General features: G+C 39.9%; 1 protein-coding gene across 14 annotated transcripts in view; it reads right to left on the bottom strand.

The window, feature by feature from the left end:
• Window positions 1-15,046, bottom strand: part of CACNA1D (calcium voltage-gated channel subunit alpha1 D) — a 157,090-nt gene extending 142,044 nt beyond the window's left edge. For all 14 annotated transcript variants that reach the window (XM_039360901.1, XM_039360911.1, XM_039360912.1 and 11 more), the window contains exons 1-4: window positions 14,877-15,046; window positions 13,449-13,591; window positions 12,152-12,304; window positions 10,844-11,040 (exon numbers count right to left, since the gene is read on the bottom strand). In XM_039360901.1, the coding sequence (XP_039216835.1) occupies window positions 10,844-11,040; window positions 12,152-12,304; window positions 13,449-13,591; window positions 14,877-15,031 (648 nt within the window). In that variant the 5' untranslated portion in view covers window positions 15,032-15,046. The remainder of the gene's footprint in view (window positions 1-10,843; window positions 11,041-12,151; window positions 12,305-13,448; window positions 13,592-14,876) is intronic.
• Between the last annotated feature and the right edge of the window lie 4,483 nt (window positions 15,047-19,529).

The raw sequence follows: 19,529 nt of genomic DNA, 5'->3' as shown, positions 1-19,529 counted from the left end.
GGCTGATCCATGTCCTCTGAACTTACCACAGCCAATAGAGGCCTTGCAATGTCTTGGGGTGGTACAGAAGCCAGGAAATCAGCAGCTGGGGGGAGAACAGCCACAGCAAGGAGGTTGGCCACAGCCCCCAAACGTGCAACCCCTGGGCATAAATCTGCAGCCAGGTTGGGGCCTACAGCAACTGGGGTGGCCACAAGAGCGATGGGGAGCCCAGCAGGAAGCCTGTCAGACCCTGCCTTTGCCAGCCAGAGACCCCAACCCTGAAGAGAGGGTGAGTTCCAGTCTGAGGCATCTGCAGCAATGGGTAGATGGGTTTCCCCAGCAGATGGATGATCAGCAGCAGCAGAGGGCACCACCACCTCCTGCAGTCCAACAACAGAGAAGACCACTACAACCCCCACTTGCGCAGCCACCATTGGGAGGCCTACAGCAGCAGGGGGTACCATCCAACCCCGCTGGCCAGCAGCCATGGAACCAGCCCCAGTGGGGGCCACAGCAGCCTGTGTTTGCACCACCCTTCAATGCAACGTTCGATGGGGACCCAGAGAAGCTGATTTTTTTCCTCAACCAAGTGCGTTCTCATTTAAATCGCTGGGCCTATCTCTATCCGGAACCAGGGGCCATGGTTGACGTCATTGGGGCCAACCTGGAGGGAGAAGCATCTGAATGGCTGAACAATCTATATAGCGAGCAAGCCCTCGAATTGGAGGATCCCCATCTCTTTCTCTTAGGACTGAGAGAACGATTTGAAGACCCATCCATCGGCCTCAAAGCAGCAGGACAAATTCACAAGATAAAACAAGCAGGGAGGCCTGCCCTAGAGTACGTGCGAGAGTTCCGCAAGATGGCAGGTCGAATAGAGGGGTGGCCTGAGCAGTCCCTCATCCATCACTTCATCGAGGGATTAGATGATCACCTCTCCCAGGCTTGCATCTATCGAGAAGTACCTGATCGGCTGCAGGAGTGGTACCAGACGGCCGTGAAGCTGGATGTTAAGCTCTCTCGCTATAAAAAGCCTCCCCCACAGGAACCCGAACAGCAACCAGAGCTACCTGAACAGCAATCACCCCCACGAAAGCCTTCAACCACTGCAAGGGCTGAGAGACCCAGGCCACCTGCACGCCCTTCCTTTGAGTGTTTCCGGTGTGGACAAGGAGGACACCGAGCGGCCACCTGTCCAGTCCCCTACCCTCGACTGCAGAGCAAGCCAGGACCGGCGATGCAAAAAAAACCTGCTCAGCGGCTAACAAGAGAAAAATCCAATCGACTCACGCAAGAACCAGTTGCCCAGGTTACACCCCACACACAGGAGGATGCCAAGACTCCAGGTGGACCTGCCCCTGCTCTTCCCTTCTTTGATAGCGACGAAGAAGGAGAAAACGACCCAATGGTGAGTCAACAAATCCTGCCTTTTTCACTGCCCGCCAAACTTGTAATCCCTAAGTCTGGGGCACAAATAGACTTAAACGTACTAATTGATTCGGGATGTACCCGCTGCATTATTAGTCTGGCGTTTGCCATGAAAATGGGCATAAGGGCAAAACAGCTTTCCAAACCGATGAGATTTGAGCAAGCCGATGGCTCCCTGATGGGAGGGACTCTTATTACACAATTAACTGAGCCTTTACGCCTAGAAATAGGTGCACACTGGGAGTTTATTCGTTTCCTGGTGGCTCCAAAGATGACCGAGGCAGTGATCCTGGGACTAGCCTGGTTGGACAAATGGAAGCCATTTATCTGGTGGGAGAAAGGAATGAGAATTGTGAGACTACCTATAGGGCCTGATCCCGCCATTGATTCAACAGATGTTACTGGGCATCTTAGGCCACCCAATGAGCGAGCGCACATGGCCGTCTCACTGACCCCAGGTGAACGAGTCATCCCCAAAGAATACTTGGACCTGGCGGAGGTGTTCAGTGAAAAAGAATGTGATGCCCTACCCCCTCACAGACCCAATGACTGCTCCATCGAACTGGTGCCTGGAGCCAAACTCCCACGTCCGAGGATGTATGCTATGTCCCCCCTCGAAATGGAGGAGATGCAGCGATATGTGAACAAGAACCTAGCGAGGGGGTTTATTGAACGGGCCAAATCTTCCGTGGGAGCCCCTGTGTTGTTCAAAGAGAAAAAAGATGGGTCTCTTCGTCTCTGCGTAGACTACAAGGGACTCAATGCTGTAAGTGTGGAAAATAAATACCCCCTCCCCCTCCTAAAGGATTTATTGACCCACCTGGCTAAGGGGAGTGTCTTCACTAAGTTAGACCTAAGAGAGGCATACTACCGGGTGAGAATAAAAGAGGGAGACGAGTGGAAAACTGCCTTCAACTGCCCTATGGGGAGCTATCAGTTCAAAGTCATGCCATTTGGACTACAGGGGGCCCCAGCCGTATTTATGCAGTTGATTAATGAGGTTCTACATGATCACTTGTACAAAGGGGTTTTGGTGTATCTTGATGATATCCTGATATACAGCACAAACATGAATGATCACATAAAACTAGTGAGAGAAGTGTTAAAGAAACTATTGAATGCCAAGCTTTATGTCAAATTGTCAAAATGTGAATTTCACCGAACCCAATTAGACTATCTTGGCTACCGAATTTCCAATGAGGGTATTGAAATGGATCCGGCCAAGGTAAAAACTATAATCGAATGGCAACCCCCAAGGACTCGCAAACAGCTCCAAAGCTTTCTGGGTTTTGCCAACTTTTATCGTCAATTCATCCCTTCTTTTGCCGAGATTGCCCTTCCTCTTACAGAACTACTCAAAACAGGCAAAGGAGGAGGGAAGCCACGACCGGGCCAACCACTAGCATGGACAATGAGCTGTCAAACAGCTTTTGAGAATTTAAAGAGACTATTTGCCGCTGAACCAGTTCTAAAGCACCCCTGCCCAGGTGAATCACCCCTTTGTGATTCAAGCCGACACCAGCGATATGGCGGTTGGAGCAGTGTTACTTCAAAAGAACAAAAATGGGATCCTGCAACCCTGTGCCTACACCTCTAAGAAATTCACTGAGAGCGAGCGAAGATGGGCAATCTGGGAAAAAGAGGCCTTTGCAATTAGGTGGGCGCTATTGAACTGGCGACACTATCTAGAAGGGAGCAAGGTACCATTTGAGGTATGGACAGATCACAAGAACCTAGAGGCACTGAAAACTCCTCGCAAATTGTCACCAAAGCAAGTACGGTGGGCACAGTACTTTAACCGCTTCAACTTCACTCTAAAGTACATACCAGGAGGAAAGAACTTTCTAGCTGATGCGCTATCCCGGTTACCCCAGTACAAAAGTGAACGAGAGCAGGTTAACGAGGCAATTATTCCCAATCCACAAACTGTCACTCAACTTACACCTCGCAGGGTCCCCAATCCGGATGACCCTGGAGTGAAGAAAATAAAACGAGAGCTCCTCACTGACCAATGGTTCAAAGATAATCAAGCGTCCCTAACATGCAGGGATGGCTTGGCTTACAAAGGGGGGAAGTTATATTTGCCAGAAGCGCTCCGTCTAAATGCTCTCAAACACAGCCACAATGTAAAGCAGGCTGGACACTTTGGATATTTGAAAACCCTACACCTCACCCGCCGGCAATTTTGGTGGCCGGGGCTGAAAAAGGACGTGGAAAACTTTGTAAAAAGTTGTACTGTATGTGCTACAATGAAAAGAATCCCGGGGAAAACTCCTGGGTTACTGCAACCCGTGGCAGACCCTTCTCAACCCTGGGAAGAAATAGCTATGGACCTTATAGTGGACCTACCTGAAAGTAGGGGAAATTGCAGTACTTGGTACAATGGAAGGGAGACCCATTGTCTGAAGCCACATGGGTGAAATCTAGTGAAGTGAACGCTGACAGATTGATCAAAAGGTTTCATGTGAAACACCCCAACAAACCGAAAGATAACCCTTAACATATGCTTTTGTTTACTTTACAGGTTCTGTCCTTCTTGTAAGGGGGGCCGGATGTCAATGCTGCAAATACTGTATATTCTTGCTTTGACAATATGCAAAACTGTTTGGCATTTATTGGGTTAATACTTAGCTTAGACTGGGCGGGGGGAAAAGCCCGGGAAAGAAAGAGGAAGTAAACTTTTGACCTTCTCACTAATTGGATAATGTGACCTGTGACTGCATGAGAAGGGAGGGGTTGAGCAAGGAAAGCTTGATGCCAGCGACCGGAAGTTCAGATTCTGGCATCAATTAGTCCAACATGGTGACCGGCAAAATTTGTAGCTCTGCAAATAAAGACTTTAGGAAACATGCCTGAAAGTTCTTTGAAGTGCTTCTTTAGTCGGAACTTGTGACATCAGTATTGCAATGACATCTGCTGCATATAGGTATTATTTTTATTGTATGACATACACAGGGTTAAATATGTAATTATAAATAATTTATATGAAGTTTTAAATAATTAAGAGACAGATTTGTTTATAAATATTACATAAAGACACAATGACAGGTTGTTACAGACAACATTCATATCAAATTACCTAGTTACCTATTGAACTCTGAAACCAGTCTCTAAGAATTAGACATGACTGAACAGATTTAAAAAAAAAAAAAAAAACACTGATTAAACCCTATTCAGGGCTTTCTACACAATGCAACAACTGTAATAGCTAGAATAAACAAAGCTCATCTCCTCATAAACTCAGCTTTAATATATGTTATTCAATTATTGATAAAACTATTGATTAAAAGCAATGAGTGTAAATTTTAAAGAGAAATTCTACATTCTAGTACAAGATGACCAGACCATAAAATATGAGGCTAGGATATCTCAGAGTGGTCTGGATGACCACGAAGTGGCAGTAAAAGTTTTCTATACTATTTTTGATGCCATCTAACAATTGACTGGATTGTTTGCAGCCTAGATAGCGTAGCTGCAATCATAGTGTAAGAGAGTCATTTGTGATAGGTTCTACAATCAAAACCAGATTAGCTACATAACTCCTGAAATAATATCTTTTAAAAAATAACTTTAAAATAATCAAAGTTAACAGTGTTAAATCCATATAAATAAAAGTGGATCAAATAAACATGGTTCAAAAATATTCATGTATTTACTTGTCAGACTTATACCCTGTCTTTCTTGGTGCAAAGTGACACATGCAGCATTCTTTCCTCCATCTTTTCCCATGCAATCACATCCTTGCTGAGAGACAGTAAGTGGTCCAAAGTTTCTGAGTTTCTATGGCTGATGGTGGACAAGAATCTACTTTCTCTAATTCAAGTTCAACTGATTAAACACTACATCTCACTAGTTCTTTTATAGTGAGAAAAACATCCTTCAAACCATCTTCTAGAGATGGAGAAAGTACTTTTATGCTTTTCTGACACTCTCTGTTAGATACTGTATATAATAATAATAATAATAATAATAATAATAATAATAATAATAATAAAAGAACTATGGCAGATTAAGTTTTGTTGTGTTGGGATAGGTATTCCATATAAAGGAGTTCAGATAATTTCTCTCCATGTGAGGTTCTCATGCTACATGGTTCTTTTAAAACTCTTAACACTTAACCAGCATGCTTCAAAGTTCTTTTCTAAGAGATATGCTTAGACTCTCCTTTTCTGGATGTGATCAAGCGAAAACCAGACAGCCATCTGTCAGACATGAAATTTATATTTCTGCAGTAAACAGGTGGTTGGACTCGGTGGCCTAAATGGCTTCTTCCAGCTTTAGCATTCTAATAGTTTCATCTGGTAATGTTCTGAACAAATCTGAACCTTATTAATATAAACTTCACTCATTTTCCCCTGTATTCCTTACCACTACAGTTTTATTTTTGATTCTGTAGTTTCTAAAGCAGCGGTTCTCAACCTATGGGTCGCGACCCCATTTGGGGTCGATCAACCATTTTTCGGGGGTCGCCAAAGAAGGCGATCCGCCATTTTCTCCCCTCAGGGGGCGCCGCCACACATGCGCGCCGTGCATGGGGGCAGCGCCCCCATGCGCGCCACCCACGCATGCGCAGAACGTTTGTGTGACGGGGGTCGCCGTCACACAAACGTTGAGAACCGCTGTTCTAAAGAGACAGCTAAACATTATTTTGAATTTTAGATAGGAAACTATCTAGAAACATTCTGTCTTAATGAGGAAAGGAATAATTTGCAAAGGAGTTCTCAGTCATCTCTGAAATGCATTCTCAATTATTCCTTTTCATGTATTACAATGGTTTCTTTTACGTATTGGGGTTTGCGGCATTGAAGCGACACACAAGTTGTTAACCAACTTCTTTCTTTATTCATTCCACTGTACCACTCAGCAAACAAACAGGCGCGCAGGATTTTATAGACTCCCAAACCCATCCAATCACAAACACCCTTTTTCGTGCCTTGCGCATGCGCGCAAGACCGGCGCCAACCAGTCTGGTCCCGGGCAGCTTTTAGCTAATATGGCATTTGATGAGAGCAAGGCCTTGATTTCATTAAAGCTCTTGTCATGGACTTTAATCCACTGTTATGGAGCTTGCTTATCTAAGAGCCAGTGTAACGGCTCAGCCACTGCAGCCTTATGGGGAAGAAATGTGTGATAGAAATTGAGGAGTCCCAAGAACGCCTGAAGCTAACTTTTAGACTTGGGACTTGGGGCCTCCTGAATGGCCTTTAGTTTGGATTCTGCAGGGTGGATGTCTTGGGCATCTATTCTAAATCCTAAAAATTCTGTGGAAGTGACTCCAATCTTGCATTTGTCTTCTTTCAATTTGAGGCCCGCTTGGCGGAACCTCAACAATACAGCCCTTAACCTCTCTGCCAAATTTTGTGATGACTCCCCTGCAATGAGGACATCATTTAAAGTAGGGGCAAACCCCAGGTATTCCCCTGAGCATGCGCTCCATGATGCTCTGAAATATACCAGGAGCAACATTCACCCCAAATTTTAACCTCTTTACCTTAAAAGCGCCCCTATGGGTCACTATTGTTTGGGCCTCTGAAGTTGCTTTGTCAACAGGTAACTTAAATGCTTCTGCGCAATGCGCAGAAACCCACCCTATGTTGGCTGGGGACCCTGATACCTTTCTGAAGGAATTCTTCCTGAAGTTGCACCTGCTGGCGACCCAAACAGACAATGGCAATGTGGCCTTGCCTACCAGATGCCCGACAAATAGCAGAGCAGAACCAGCAGTCTGATCGCTTGTGGTGTCCTCCGCATTCGAGACACTGAAGGGCTGCCGGGGTCTTGACTGGCTTCTCTCGCAGCCTTTGTACTGCACGCTGGTGAAGTCTGTCCACCTCTTCTTCTGGATCCGAGTCCTGCACTTCTTGAGCGACCTCTTGATGGATGGACGCAACTGCTGTAGCACTTCTGGCAAGTCGCAAGGGCTTCACAGTGCTGCCTGCTGCTTCTTCAGCTGCAACTTCACATAAGACATCTTGGAATGTGACTTCAGCTTTAGCAAAGATTTTTTGTTGCCGCTCTCTACTTCTAGGGCTGCAGACAAAATGGTCTTGTAAGCGTTCTTCCAGGTCCTTGAATTCACAAGGCCTGGCAGCTTGTCTCAAGGCAGCGATGAATTCCGCAGCAGACTCACCAGGCTTCTGGTCCTCTGCTCAAAAGCGTGCCTCCATGCAATTACAGATAGCTTCGGATGAAAATGGTCCTTCAGCATATTCTTCGTCTGTGTACGTTACAGACCCAAGCGGCTCAGGAGCTACTAAATTTTCAGCCACATCAAAAGTGTCCTGCCCGCAGACGCACAGCAGGGTTGCTGCCTTCAAACCATCTTCTTGAACTTGGTTAACTCGCAGGTAGTTTTCCACCTGGGCCACGTAAGAGTTCTAGCGCTCTGGGTGAGACACGTTGAATTCTGACAGCCGGCTGATCTTCGACATTGCTAGCTTCTCTTAGCCTCACTGCAACTCAAGCTGGGAAGAGGCCCATTTGCCAAGCCCACCTCCAGTGTTTGTGTACTGGCAGGTGAGTGCAGATCTGAGTGCCAACTTCCCGGCTTCCAGCACTTTTTGTAGAAGCTAGGTTCTTCGAGTTGTTTTTTTCTTTGCAGTGATCCCACCTTCATCGCCACTTTTACGTATTGGGGTTCGCGGCATTGAAGCGACACACAAGTTAACCAAGTTCTTTCTTTATTCGTTCCACTGTACCACTCAGCAAACAAACAGGCGCACAGGCCTTTTATAGCCTCCCAAACCCATCCAATCACAAACACCCTTTTTCGCGCCTTGCGCATGTGCGCAAGACTGGCACCAACCAATCTGGTCCCGGACAGCTTTTAGGTTGCCTGGGACCATTTGCAACATTTCTGGGCTTGCTGAATTGCCTCAGCAGGCCCAGGACACAATAGTTTCCATAAGAGAACTTTGCATTGGTCAGATGCCATTTTGTATATTGTGCTTTGCATCATACTTTAAGAAGGATTCTGGCTAACTAAAAAAACTCGGAGAATGACAGAAAGAATGATCAGGGACTAGGAATTAAGCCCTATATAAAGAAACTGAAGGAATCTCAAATGAAAAGAGAAGAAGGATATGACAGTATATTTCAAATGCCTGAAAAGATGGCACTCAGACTGAAGGTCTGACCTCTACTGATCCAAATGTAGAACACAGAATAATGTATTTAAATTGCAGGAAGGCTGATCAATTTGGATTGAATGTTAGAACAAAAGCTCCTGACGATTACTGTAACTTGGTAGTGGAAACATCTCAATGTTTCTGTTTAATTGGCAACAGTTCCCACTAAATATTATGAAGAGGTAGCCATCCTAGCCATTTATTTCTTCTTATACAAATAAACAAGGGCCCTTTCCCTGGTATGGCAATTATGACTGTATTGTGGTGATTTCAAGGGGGCATTGTAATAGTGCAGTATACACGCCCATATAGTAATGTGAAATATTTTAAAAGCTTATAATTAAATGGCAGCAACAGACAAGAATAGCATCTTTGTCAATTGTTTTTGTTGCTGAATATGTAAACACAGAATAGTTATTTTCTGTTTCCATGGGTGGCAGAAGTTACTTTAGGAATTAGTCCCACATGGGAGATATTAATTAAATCCCTGCTGGTTGTAGACAAATATTAATATTAATGGAGTTCTTCTGCCCCCTTCAGTAGGAAGCAGCCTTTAGTTGAGGAAATAACTCTCTGTCCATCACAGTGGTTAAAATCATTACAATATTTGATTTTGTAAACATTTAAAAAAAACTGCCTAAGGGAGGAAAATTATATATATTCCAAGTATTTGTCAGCCTTCTGAGGCATGACATTATATTCAGATAATTTTCAACGTAATTTTCAAAATCATACAAGGCATAACATAAAATTAGAGTTTTATAAAGAAAATAGATCTGGAACTTCAGGTAGGTCAGCAAGGATTTATTTTTTGACAACCCCTCCTTTTTTTAAAAAAAATAAGGACAATAAAAAAATACTTTCTGCTCAAATTTACGTTGCTAAAATAAACAAAACTGAACTAATCAATTTTGTGCAAGTCCTATTGAATTTTGATATTCAAAAAGAAATTCTGGGGTCCAGAATACTTTCAATCACCTGAACCAGTTTTCAGATTAGGTAGAATCAGTGGTGGGATTCAAATATGGGAACAACCGGTTCTCTGTGTGGATGCCGCTTCCGGAAGTTCGTTCTGGGCCTGGGCAACAAAAAATTAACTATGGTTCTGCCGAAGTAGTGCAAACTGGCTGAATCCCACCACTGGGTAGAATACATATCTATCTATAACAGTGCTTCTCAACGTTTGTGTGACGGCGACCCCCGTCAGACAAACGTTCTGCACATGCGCGGCGCGGCGGCGCCCCCATGCATGCCGCGCGTGCACAGCGGCGCCCCATGCGCACCGCGCGTGCATGGCGTCGCCCCCATGCGCGGCACGCGTGCACGGCGCCGCCCCATGCGCGGCGCGCGTGCACGGCGCCGCAAAAAATGGCGGATCGCCACCTTTGGCGACCCCCGAAAAATGGTCGATTGACCCCAAATGGGCTCGCGACCCATAGGTTGAGAACCGCTGATCTATAACATTTGGTCCCCAAATCTTTGCCTGCTATCTAATAAAAATGGCTACAGCTTGCATCTAGTTCTATTTCAAATAATGAAATGACATTAATATTACTTTCCATGTATTTTCCAATTTGATCACAACAAACATTGCAATTTGGTAGCATTTTAGAGAAGTGCTGCATCAGATCTACAGACCAAAACTTATGTAGTGCTGCAGGCTGCAGGCTGTGCACCTCTATTGTAAAGGACTGGAATCACTTTGAATATTTATATCTAGGGTACAACTCTAAACACATTTATTGTATAGGAAGACGGGAATACTTCTGCGTAAAAAGGGATAGAGTAGAGCTACTGATATTTTTATCACTTCGATACATAATAAGAAAATGTATTTGTAGCCATGCAGATGTTACGGAGCTACAACTCTCATCAGGAATGACAGGAAGTGTAATATGTTTCATTATCATAGTCTAAGAAAATTGAAGGAGACAATTTAGTCGCTGCTTTCAATTATATTTTATATGCTCAATACTTGCCAAATAAAACAAAACTAAAAAACATTTTTGAAAGCATGTTGACATGGAATTGTAAATACTTTTAATATAAAAATCTCAGAGTGCTTAAAAATAATCAGATACAAGGACTTTCATAAAACTGGACATCTTGATGAAACATACGGTTGGAAAACCTAGAAACATAAGATTATTTTTTTAAAAAACTGTCCATACTGAATTTGTTTAAACCCAAGTAATCCAAGAAAAAAAAGTTGCAGCTACTTACCAGAGTGGCTCACAATTACAAAATAATTGCAGAACTCTTATTTTAGATGAAATGTTTTCAAATACACAAAAAGTACCACTTACCCAATATAATACATCTGTCCATCCTTCCATAGTTATACACTGGAATACCGTTAACATTGCATAACCAAAATTATCAAAGTTTGTTATGCCTCCATTTGGTCCAGGCCAGCCACCCTTACATTCAGTGCCATTTAGGGGACACTGACGTCCACTCCCTGAGAATGCACAAGGTGCAGGTTCATCTTCAGCTAATATTTCTAAAAGTGAATAAAAAAATATTTCAGGCTGAGCAGTCTTCAGCCTCTGGCTCAGAAAAAAACACAGCAGTCAGAAGAATCATGTATCTAAATGAACCTTAAAAGCTCGATCTGGTTAGATCTTGAAGATAAAGTATATATATTTTATGTGTCTCTTTGCATGTGAGTGCCTGTGTGTGTGTGTGTGTGTGTGTGTGTGTGTGTGTGTGTGTGTATGCGCGCATGCGCGCACGCATATATATCTATCATGGCATTATATATTAATGTGCCCTTACCAGACTTTACTCTCTAATAAAGATCAGGTAGAATGGTATTTTACAAAGAAACAGTGTTATATATTAACTGATATGAAATATTATATCCCATCTTTCTTATGTAGGTCATCCCTTTTTATATTTATACTTTATACATATAAAATATATTTTCTATTACATGCTAATAGAAAAGAAATCATATAGGGAAGATTTACTTTAAAAAATAAACAAAAATATGTTTTCACCCATTTAAGAATAGTAAAACTGTGCCTGATCCCAGAATCATGTTTCCTATATGGCATTTTCTTATTTAATACTACATTGCTATATATTAATAACACCTAAATTTCAGTCAGCAGATTTCTATTTTGAACTTGGTACCATTTCTTTGTGAAATTGTCAGAAGAATGAATTTTAAGCAGTTATATTCTTTTTGAAAACCTAAAGATACAGAATCAGCCTCTGAGAGAATATCCTTTTTCAGGTTACACTAATGGGAAACCCTTCCCATTATTATTAATCATCTAGTACTAATTTTTATTTTTAGGCAATAGGACTCAGCATCAGTTGTATGGTAGTATTTACTGTACCCTAGCTGGCACTTCTGTTCTGATATAGAAAACTTGAACTGATAATTTTTACTGTAAATGTCATACTGAGTGATGCAGAAAGCCGTAGATGTCTCCCATGAAGAGGAAGAGAGAGAGGATATAATTCTGATCCCATTAAATTTGATTTTTCAAGAAAAAGCAATATGTAATCTGTATTTACTTGGTGAGAACTATTATAGTTTTCAATCAATGGTTTATGATGCCATTGTTCAATTCCAGTTAAAAAGTAACAATTTCTTTACTCACCTGAATCTTCAAAATAACATGATTTGTGCATTTTTCCAATAAAAAGTTCCAATCCTATAATAGCATAGATTATAATTACAAATAATACCAAAAGGGCAATATGGAGCAAGGGAACCATGGCTTTTATAATTGAATTCAGGACAACTTGTAAACCTGTAAGATAAAGAGCACTGGTTATACTGTTTTGATTTTTTGTAGTTATAAAGAACAATTTGCAAAAACACAAGTAGGCATCGGGATTAAAACTGCCGCCACCCCTTCCTATTTTTAGCACAGCCTTTACAACCTGGGGCACTGCAGAAGTATTGGTCTACATTTCTGACTATCTTGCAGTCAGCATGATTGTACTGGGGGTGGGAAATGGCACAGATAAAATAAAATAACCATGCAGATACATAATATTTTAAGATGCATTTGAGCATAATACAAGCTCTCATTTTGTTAAGGGAAGAAAAATAGCTACCTCTTATACGAACTGAGATTTGTATACATACAAAATTAGAGGTATCAATCTGCTGTCAGTGAGAATTTTTCATTTTACTAAAATGCTTTTTCTCCATTTATGCACTATCTCTGACAATTGCTTGATCCTCTATTGAAGTGATTTTCCTGAACCACATCAATTGCCATAATTTCCATGGCAACAGATTATAGTGTGATAAACATAGCATTATGACCTTGCATGTGGATGAAATATTAAAAGCAAAGAGATTAAAAGAACAGATGCTTCATTCAACTTGAAATATTCTCAGAGATAGAAAAAAGAAAAGAAAAGAAAAGAAAAAAACTAACCAAAGAGAGAAATAACCTAGAACTAAGGAGAAACTTCCTGACAGTTAGAACAATTAACCAGTGGAACAACCTGCCTCCAGAAGCAGTGAATGTTCCAACACTGGAAGTTTTTAAGAAAAGACTGGACAGCCATTTATCCGAAATGGTATAGGGTTTCCTGCCTGAGCAGAGGGTTGTACTAGAGGTCCTTTCCAACTTTATTATTATTGTTGTTGTTGTTGTTGTTAACAGTTATTTTGCTACCTAATGTGTAAATTATGGCCTAAACTATGAAACATAATATTCTAAACTCTTTTGCTTGCTTTGTGGACTAGATCCTTATTCAATTTGAAATCTCAGATTGGTTTGTGTCTAAGTAATATACCATGTCATCACATTTTACTGTATTGTACTCTACAGAGAAAGGGGAAGGGGAGGATATACTCAGCCTGCAAAAAAGCTTATCAGAGTAGTCTAGGGATGTTTTTGTTTGAATTCCCAAATAATTAATAAAGCAGTGACTTACTGGGCACTCCTGATACAAGCCGGAGGGGTCTAAGGACACGAAAGGCCCTTAGAGCTTTTACATCAAAACCACCTGGTTTGCCACCAGAATGGCTACCCCCTTCTGCTTCTTTGGTTAATTGTTCCAAAATTACACTAAACAATCTGGTGAACAAGAAATAAAACATGACATATTGTTGTTACTATAACATAAGATGATAAGGGTTTTTCATAAAGGAGGTGTAATACGGAAGAACCTTTAATGACTTATGCGTACTGTACGTGTATTATGTAAAAACTAAAAGATCACCATTACAACATTAGAAGAGCAGGCTTCACGGTTTAAAAAATAGCTCGGAGTAATTCAAGTGCTTCTTGAATTGGAACCTCAGGGAGACGTTCCAGGTATCTTTCAAGAGTCAGACATAAAACATCAAATTCAAACTTGGGATCACTACCGCTATCCAATTCTTTTCTTTGTATTCATACAGAAATGTGTTCATATCCACATGTTGCAGACAGTTTTATCCACAATTTTATATTTAACTATTGCTCACCTCTTGTGATAACCAGTGGCCAGGACAGACTGCTAGAGATGATGTTCAGTGATTGTATTGGAATAGATTTATTTTCTTGGAGGACAGTTCAAAAGATGTTTATCTTTTGGAACAGAGTTTCCACACAAAACAATAATTCAAGCAATATTACTCAGAATGCGGCACAATATTTTAAATGTTTGCAAACTATTCATTGGTGAGAGATTTATTTCTTAATATCTCCTCTTTTTTGCCAAATCATTTAAATAATCTACATTAATAGTCTGAAAACAAAAAAAACCCTTACTAATTATTCCGATGTAGTACTCCAAGACAATGTTACTGGAATTATTTCTACCAAACAGAACTCTCATTATACTTATCCAGAGTCTTCCTTTATATCTTGTAGCTTCTCAGAGGCAGTTTTAATAATTAGTTTGATTTTTTTCTGATAAGATCTATGTTTGTTATCTTTTCCCATGGCAAAAGTGTAATAACAACCCTATGTTCCTCTCATGTATTATGTAATTTTTTGGGGAGTGAAGGAATCTGTCTTGGGCTACATTTCACACCTCAGAATATACATATACGGCTTGCTATGCAGATATTATTTCTGTAAAAGAAAAACATTATACAGAACAATTCTAAGGATGTGTTTATATAAACCTTACTAAAGGATGATGTTATATAAAATTCAGTGGAGCCCTCTTAAAGTGCAAGGGGAATATATTCAAGGATTAGGTTTCCTATTTGGGAAATCATTGCAAAGCAATTAAGTATTTGACAACACTGCAATCTCATAAAGCTGAAGGTAAGGATAATTACAGATTCTTTATTTGAATGTTATAGCATATACATAAAGTAGAAACATTTTTTGATGTTAATTTCTTAGAAAAATTAAAAATTAGACTTACCCTACTATAACTATTACAAAATCCAGTAAATTCCATCCATTTCTAACATATGCGTTGGGATGTAATAATAATCCATATGCTACAATCTTCAAAAATGTTTCAATTGTAAAAATAATCAAGAAGGCATATTCTACTTTTTCCTGTAATACACACATTAAAAAAAATGAACAAACCAATCATTAATAAATTAAGCACTGAAGTATATAATACATTTATGATTTGTCTCTTCTAACGCTTGAGTATCAAGCAGTCATCAATAAACAATATCTAGTAAGTTCTTATTTAGCATTCAGAGAATCAGTAAGCTCAAATATCACAAACCATGCATAGTGTCAGTGTAAACTTCAAGTAAATGCTTAATCCCTTTTAAACTACTGAAATTGTTCACAAACTTCAGTGAGCAATTTCAGACTAATGGCTCCTTAAATCATAATATAATGTGCAGTTTATTTATTTATTCAATTTGTATAGCTGCCCATCTCAAACCTGTGACTGGACAGCAATGTTATTTCATCTTTATTCCATCTTTCTGTCCTTCACCAGTTAATAGTTGTAAACTGTTTCTTTATAAGTATAAAACAATCTAAAATGAGTTAAAGCATAATAAAGATTTTAATTATACGCTCTCTGCTACTGCAACACTATTAATGCAAATTGTTTCCCCTATATATAATCTAATAACATATTGAAGGATCAATTGTATATTGCAATCTTTCCTGACCAGATGCTCAGTGAGTTGTAGACATTTACATTCTCTGTAAGTACTGGTAGGTAATCAGAAAGACATCAATCAGAGACCTTCAGAGTGACATTATGTTGTGTTAAACTTTCTCCAGCTCATCAACTTGGAGCCAGAAAAGCCATCACCTAATATTAAAAGATAATTTGCTGATTGCAAATAATACATTCAGCATAATCTTGCAAAATGACATCACACCAGCATTGCACCATTCTCATGAAAGCTCCACAAACTGATATTTACAGTTACCTAGAATTTATGTAAGGTTTCTTTTATTTCATTTAAAGAGTTCTGGGTGAGAGTAGGAATTGGGAGAAATCCATTCATTTTTAATGCTTTTCTAACTGGCCAGGAACATGGGAAAGGATGTTAACACAGTAAATGTAACTGAAACTGGAAAGCACTAGGAGAGTGCTAGTGATGAGTTTAGAAGAGAGAAAGAAATGAGAAGAAACCCAGATGAAATGTCTACAGAAAATGCTTTACAGGGATCGTGTTGTAAGGAAAGTAACTGAACTAGAAAGTATAAAGGCTGTTTTTCTGAAACATTGGGATGAACTGAAATAGAATTGTTGGGATTTTGAAAAGTCTCAGTTGCACATAAGATAATATCCCTACATTAAAGCAAGTGTGTCTGTGTGTGTGTGTGTGTCTGTGTGTGTTTGTCTCTGTGTGTATATCCATCTCACCGATGACTCTGGTTGGCTTAAAAAGTGTGTGTGTGTGTGTGTGTGTGTGTGTGTGTGTGTGTGTGAGAGAGAGAGAGAGAGAGAGAGTGAGTGAGTGGAAGCATTTCTCACCTCCAATGGTAGAATGTTCCACAAGGCTGGGGCCACAGAAGAAAAAGCTCTTCTACGTAACCTCAACCACTGGAATTCCTTGGCAGACTTGGTCTGGAGTGAGGGGGGTGAACTAGTCCCATTGGGGTGAGATCAGTGGAGGGATACAAATATGTGCACATCCGGTTATCTCTGTGGATGCCACTTCCGGAAATCCATTCTGGGCCTGGGCAACAAAAAATTAGCCAAAGTAGTGCAAACTGGCTGAATCCCACCACTGGGTGAGATTGCTCCTCAAATAACCTGGACCTTATATTTTGCCATTAGAGATGAGGATAGGATAGGATAGGATAGGATAGATTTTAGAATATCAGCAGGAAGGACTGGGCAACCAGTAGCATAGATTTGATCAACTTGTGCCATAAAATCTCTCCATAATTTCATTAAAGTATGATTGGAAGAAATATTAGAGCAAGTGGTAGAACCAAAACCAGAACTCTTTCTATTAGGTTTAACTACACAAAAGCATAACAAAGGGGTACTTTATTTAATGCTACACATTTTAATGGCTTCCAGACTGGTTTTTGCTCAAAATTGGAGGAATAAGGGAACTCCAACAGAAGAAGAGATCCTGCATAAAATTTTATCATGTGCTGAGATGGACAGGCTTACAATGATTATGAAAGACAAGACAGAACACGAATACTTCGAAATCTGGGGCAAATTTTACCGTTGGTATGAATTAAGGAGAACTGCTCGGACTTCAAGTTAATGGTAGAATTGAAAGATATATATAACTGTACATATAATTGTATATATAATTGTATTGTATAGAAGGATGAGGCTTATATAGAGGTTAAGAACGATGTATTAAGCTTTTGTACCATGAGAAACAAACGGATAGGAAAATTCATTCTGGAATGTCATGTTTGTCCATTTTTGTTTTAATGGTATTATGAATAAAAATATTAATAAAAAAAATCTCTCCATAATTTCTCTCAACTTAATCTGGAACAAACATAATATTCTGAGTTTCTGTTCAGGCAAATCACAACCTACTCAAAACAGTTCAACCAAACTTCTAAGGCACAATTTATTTATTTATTTAAGTTCTGAAGCAAAACATTTTCGATTGCATACATATCTTTGTCTCATAACAAATAGACTTTCTGCACTGTTATAGTGAGTTGGACTATTAAAACTGGCTCTTTCCATGCTTCAGAATCAAAATATTTCTTACATTGTTGTCTGTTTGGCAGCTAAGCTGATTTATTTTAGAGCCACCATAACATAACCCAACCTGGAAAAAAGCAGTATTTCTGTTTGCAGTAATAAAGCTATGTAGAATTTATGACTGATATATTTTCCAGTTACAGGTCGTCCTCTATTTATAACCATTCATTGTGCAACCATTCAGAAGTATTTACTTCTCAGGTTCTTGGGAAATTGAAAACATAATATGGAAGTGTATTTAGTTCAGTTACTCAGTCAGCTCGGTCAGCTTGTTTGCTTGCTTTGACTCCACATGTTGAACATGACTATTGAATTAATCTTTTTTCTTAGCTCTCACTGACGTGGTTTCATTCAACCCCCGGGTTGCAGATTAGCACTAGTCCAAGTAACAAAGCCCTATCTGCACATTTGCGGGATCCAGGTGGTTTTTCCACCTTGGTCCATGGGAAAACTGCCCTCCATGGAACTGGTCCCTGGCACTCAAAAGGTTGGAAACCACTGATATAATACATTAAATAACCAAAAAGAAGCAAGATTAAAACTATATTTGACAGGTCCTGTGAATATAAATTGTATATTTTAACTGACTGAGTTGTGTTGTATGAATCTAGTCCATAAGTCATTGGTTCAAAAAAAGACATCTAATCGCAATCCTATTTTAAAAAATTAAGTCTCATTAGTACTTAAACTGTATATGTCTCTTTCCCTTTAACAAAAAGCTAACATTTTCCTAATATTTTTATTAATACAAAAATCAGTGAAGAAATTGTTTGTTCCATGTATTAAGGCTGGGAATATTAGTCCATGGTTAGGTTTGTTTTGTTTTTATTTTGGATTAGTCTTGCTTTGTTATTTTGTTCTTGTTTATTTTGTCCTTCTCTAGAGATAAGAATGAAAAGATCCTTAGAGGACAGACTCTACAAAGCCAATGGGGAGAAGTAGAATGGTGAAGGCAAATAATGTATTACTGGAGAAGACAATGTTCTCCAGCATGATTGGATGGAGAATCCACGGATGGGTTGTCTTAATCTTCCTGCTCCAATAAGACCCTAATGGGAGGGAGTGGATTATCCATCATCATGCTGAGAAAAGGCGTTCAGGTAAGACAACGCCTCTTCACTTTCCCTACTGCTGGTTCTACAGCTGTTGATGGCAATCTTTCACTGCAGATTAAAGAGATAAGGTCTCAAGATAATTTGATTCCTGCTGATTTCATTGTCATGTATCCATGTCATTTTCTAGGATGAATACAGAAGTGATTTATTACTAACTTCTGAGATTTTTTTTAACTCATTCTATCCCCCCCATCAAAAGATTAATTAGACCCAACCCTGAGGTAGCCCTAGAAAAGTCCAGAAATGATGGCTTATTTCTTATTGGTCAAAACAAAGGCTATGTTGGTAAAATCTATCTTGCTACTCAGATAGATTTTCTGTGCTCCAGCAAGACTTTAATGGCTGCCCCAAGTAATATCAAGTTCCACAACTTACTGATTTTATTCTTCTCTTAATACATTTTTGAATATCATTGTTGACATGACTCAAAGGACTCACTAGCTCTTCAATCTGGCACTATGAAACAGTAAGTAACTCAAAGAATGATGGAGGAAATTTGAGAAAATGTTTACCGGATAGTGACTAGACCAATGGATTTGATAATCACAAACAAAATGTATATTTCTGTCCTAATTCCATTGACACACAGTGATCTAACAGAACTATTCCCTATTCTGAAATATTCATTATAAGAAGAATCAATGAAAATTGAGGAAGTCTGTTTGTCTGCTGTGAAATTCCTTCAAGACGTTTCGTAGATGAAGTTGCATGTATGTATGTATTTCACATTATCCAGTCTTAGAAATGTGAAATAAATCATGTGTACAATTGTTTTGGGGCTGCTCTG

Source organism: Crotalus tigris, unplaced genomic scaffold (genome assembly GCF_016545835.1).
Source record: "Crotalus tigris isolate CLP2741 ecotype Arizona unplaced genomic scaffold, ASM1654583v1 scf7180000019181.594810, whole genome shotgun sequence".
Classification (NCBI taxonomy): domain Eukaryota; kingdom Metazoa; phylum Chordata; class Lepidosauria; order Squamata; family Viperidae; genus Crotalus; species Crotalus tigris.
Note: the sequence above shows the minus strand (reverse complement) of the source record. Positions and strands in the feature narration are given on the sequence as shown.